Source organism: Canis lupus, chromosome 35 (assembly GCF_011100685.1).
Source record: "Canis lupus familiaris isolate Mischka breed German Shepherd chromosome 35, alternate assembly UU_Cfam_GSD_1.0, whole genome shotgun sequence".
In the NCBI taxonomy this organism is placed as follows: domain Eukaryota; kingdom Metazoa; phylum Chordata; class Mammalia; order Carnivora; family Canidae; genus Canis; species Canis lupus.
Window position 1 is genome coordinate 28001460 of NC_049256.1, and position 4032 is coordinate 28005491.

The window sequence follows — 4032 nt, forward strand, 5'->3', positions numbered from 1 at the left end:
AGGCAGAGGGAGAAGCAGGCTTCCTGTTGGGAGCCCAATGTGGGACTCAATCCCAGGACTCCAGGATCACACCCTGATCCAAAGGCAGATGCTCAATCACTGAACCATCCAGGCATCCCTTTTTTAAAAAAGATATTATTTATTTATTCATCTCACACACACACACACACACACACACACACACACAGGCAGGGACATAGTTAAAGAGAGAAGCAGACTCCCTGCAGGGAGCCCTATGTGGGACTGAATCCCAGAACTCCGGGATCATGCCCTGAGCCGAAGGCAGATGCGCAACTGCTGAGCCACCCAGGCGTCCCATAATTTCTGCTTCCTTTTTTTTAAAGATTTTATTTATTTAATCATGAGAGGCACAAAAAGAGAGAGGCAGAGACACAGGCAGAGGGAGAAGCAGGCTCCACGCAGGGGAGCCCAATGCAGGACTCGATCCTGGGACTCCAGGATCACACCTTGGGCCAAAAGCAGACCCTAAACTGCTGAGCCACTATAATTTCTGTTTCTTTCACTAAATAAGTTCGACTTGGGGAAAAATGGTAGGTTTTTTTTTTTTCATTGTTAAATCTCAGTACCTGTAGCAGTAAGTACAGAACACTGTGTTCAGTGAACACTTGCTAAATGAATGTGTGAAGAATTCAGTGAAAACAGAAATAGGAAGGTGTGAGAGGAGCTTTGTCTGGCAGAGTATTTGATGACTGATTCATGGAAGAAATGAGAGAATTGAGCTGAAGTTAATTTTTTTCAATTTTATACTTGGTGACTAGGTGCATTTTTGAACAGATCAACTGGCATTGTGAACACAATGTGAACAGGATTTGGTTTTTAAAGGCATGAGGGCAAATGCAATTCCCAAAATTTTTAAATTTTAGAATTGCAGGTAAGAAATGTATCTCTCTGAGTTACTAGAGCACATTAGAAGCAATATAGAGATTTGCATTTATAGCTGAATGAAACTTTCCTTGCTGTCCTCTTCCCCAGATCATGAATGCCAGCTGTTCCCTGTGGCAGGACAACAGCCTGTCTGTCAAGCACTTCTCATTCGCCAAGTTCTCTGAGGTCACTGAACAGTGTTTCCTTTTATTCACCCTCATCCTACTCATGTTTTTAGCATCCCTGACGGGCAACGCCCTCATAGCCCTTGCCATCTGGACCAACCCGGTCCTCTACACGCCCATGTACTTCTTCCTGGCCAACCTATCTGTCTTAGAGATTGGCTACACTTGCTCGGTCATACCCAAGATGCTGCAGAGCCTTGTGAGTGAGGCTCGGGGCATCTCCAGGGAGGGCTGTGCTACACAGATGTTTTTCTTCACATTATTTGCTATCAGCGAATGCTGTCTTTTGGCAGCCATGGCTTTTGACCGCTACACTGCCATATGCTCCCCACTCCACTATGCAACTCGAATGAGTCGTGGTGTGTGTTCCCAGTTGGCTGTGGTTTCATGGGGAGTGGGTTGCATTGTAGGTTTGGGCCAGACCAACTATATTTTCTCCTTGAACTTCTGTGGCCCCTGTGAAATAGATCACTTCTTTTGTGACCTCCCACCTATCTTGGCTCTTGCCTGTGGCGATACATCCCATAATGAAGTTGCAGTCTTTGTCGTGGCCATTCTTTGCATTTCCAGCCCGTTTTTACTAATCGTTGCTTCCTATGGCAGAATCCTAGCTGCTGTTCTGATCATGCCCTCACCTGAAGGCCGCCGTAAAGCTCTTTCCACCTGTTCTTCCCACCTGCTTGTAGTGACACTCTTCTATGGCTCTGGGTCTGTCACCTACTTGAGACCCAAGGCCAGCCATTCACCAGGAACAGATAAACTCCTAGCTCTGTTCTACACAGTGGTGACATCCATGCTCAATCCTATCATCTACAGTTTACGGAACAAGGAGGTCAAGGCAGCTCTCTGGAGAACCCTGGGTAGAAAAAATGTTTTGACTCGTGGGTAGATCCCAAAGGACCATGCAAATCTTCTTTTAAAAAGATGCACACATGACCTGAGAGTAAAGAAAGAAATAAAAACTAAGCTCTCTGCAACCTATTTTGTAAGAACCTTTTTTTTTTTTTTATAATAGTAGATATAATTTGGGAGATACCTCTGTACTCACAGTCAAGTTCTGATTGTCCAAAGTCTGGAAGAAAGTTGGCTACCAAGAATTTTAATAGATTGTCCAATATTAGACAGGTTATCCAAAATATGTTAGCCCCTGTGCTTAGTGTATAAATTCCCAGGTTATATCTCAGAAGTCTGGAAAATTCTCATTCTGTTCTTTTAGGCACTTTTTAGCCTCTGAGGGTTCCATCTGACTCTGCTCTGGTCTCAGGGGGAAGTATTCACATGTATGCCTGTCCCACCTGACTCTCAATCCCCTAATAACTCCACGAAGCACATTATTTCCTTCCATAAAAATGTTTTAAACACTTCAGCCTTAATTATTGTTACACGATATAGAATTAATTCTGTGAGTTGCATGCACTGTAAAATAAACATGCAAAAAAAGTAAACACATTTCAGAGGTATTTGTGGTATAATATTAAAAGAAAAAAATGGAAAACTTTTATCAAGAGTCTCCATGGTGAAATGTTTTTAAAAAGAAAATCATTTAAATTCAAGGATAGAAGGGGGAAAATAAACTAATAATAATTAACATAAATAATTTAAGAGGTTTTGTGTAATTTATAAAATTTGCATATGTGCAAATGAGTTCTGATTCCATATGTTTAGAAATGATCCACACACTTGCTCTGGAGAGAAATAAACATGTCACAACACAGTGGCTGTAGCCATCTGGAGAGACATTGCCTGGTTTTCAGGGAGGTGCTGTGATCTATATGAGGTGTTGGAAACTACTTATGCAGTAGCTGTAATAGCACAGAGCAGAAGTCTCTTAATTACCAGGTATGATGAATAGTCCTGGTATGATGTACAGCATTGTCTAGTTAGCAACACTGTGCTGTACCCTTGACATGTGCTGGGAGAGTAGATCATGCACACAGGATTGCTCTGAGGTGAGGGATGTGTTAATAATAATAACTTGATGGTGCTAATCACTTCACAATGCATATGTGTTTCAAATCATCACCAGTGTAAAGACACAAAGTTTTACCTGATATATAAATCTCAATTAACTGGAAAAGATCAAAGGATGTGATGATTCTATCAGGAAATAATAGTGATATTCACTAATGACCAAGATGTGTGTTTTGCCAGATATTCCTATTTTACCAAAAGCTGTCCATTCAAACATGTAACTTATGTATAATACAAATATTAAAATATGTAATTGTAGGCCCTTTTATTAAAACAAAATAATATATGCTTTTCAGAGTAAATTTATAAAATATATAAAAATACAAAACATAGAATTTAATTCACTTTTATTCCTTCCATGCAGGAGTAACTAATGTAAATATTTCATTTATTTAATTTTACCCTTTTGCTTTCTGCTAACCACACATACACTCAAGTCCCATCTCATGACAGATTATGTTATCAAAACATATATACTATTTTGAAAGCTGTTGAAAATATTAAAAGTACCAAAAATGCATCTTCTAAAACATTTAATGTTTGTTTTGAATCTCTAGATTGTAATGAATTAACTTACCCTCCATATTTTTTCCATTAAATACTACTGAACATTAATAGTGAGAAATTCTTTGCTAACTTTGATCCTCAAACACTGTGCCATTTTGTTTCCAAGAGACTCTGTAGCACCAGAGCTCTGACAGCAGCACCAACCATTGAGTCACCACCATTTACTGGATTCTGAATATATAAAAGTCAGTTAAAGCTCCTTAAATGTTTCTCTAATGTTTGACCTTAAAAACCACTGGTGTACTACTGTTCTTGTTCTCCACATATGGAGACCAAGGAACAGAGGCTGGAGCCACTCATCCCCAGGAGTCAGCAAGGACAGGCATCTGGTGTAGGATCCCATAGCTCTCATCCATGATTTCAAGTAGGTTTATTCCATTAATTCTGATCCCCTGCATTCTCTGCCCCCAAGATAAATAAGAAT

General features: G+C 40.0%; 1 protein-coding gene across 1 annotated transcript; it reads left to right on the forward strand.

Annotated features, from left to right (window-relative positions):
* Positions 1-996: 996 nt before the first annotated feature.
* LOC119867594 (olfactory receptor 10C1-like) lies at positions 997-1959 on the forward strand. The gene has a single exon (XM_038583986.1). It carries the CDS (start codon positions 997-999, stop codon positions 1957-1959), a length of 963 nt encoding a protein of 320 aa, XP_038439914.1.
* Positions 1960-4032: the final 2073 nt, after the last annotated feature.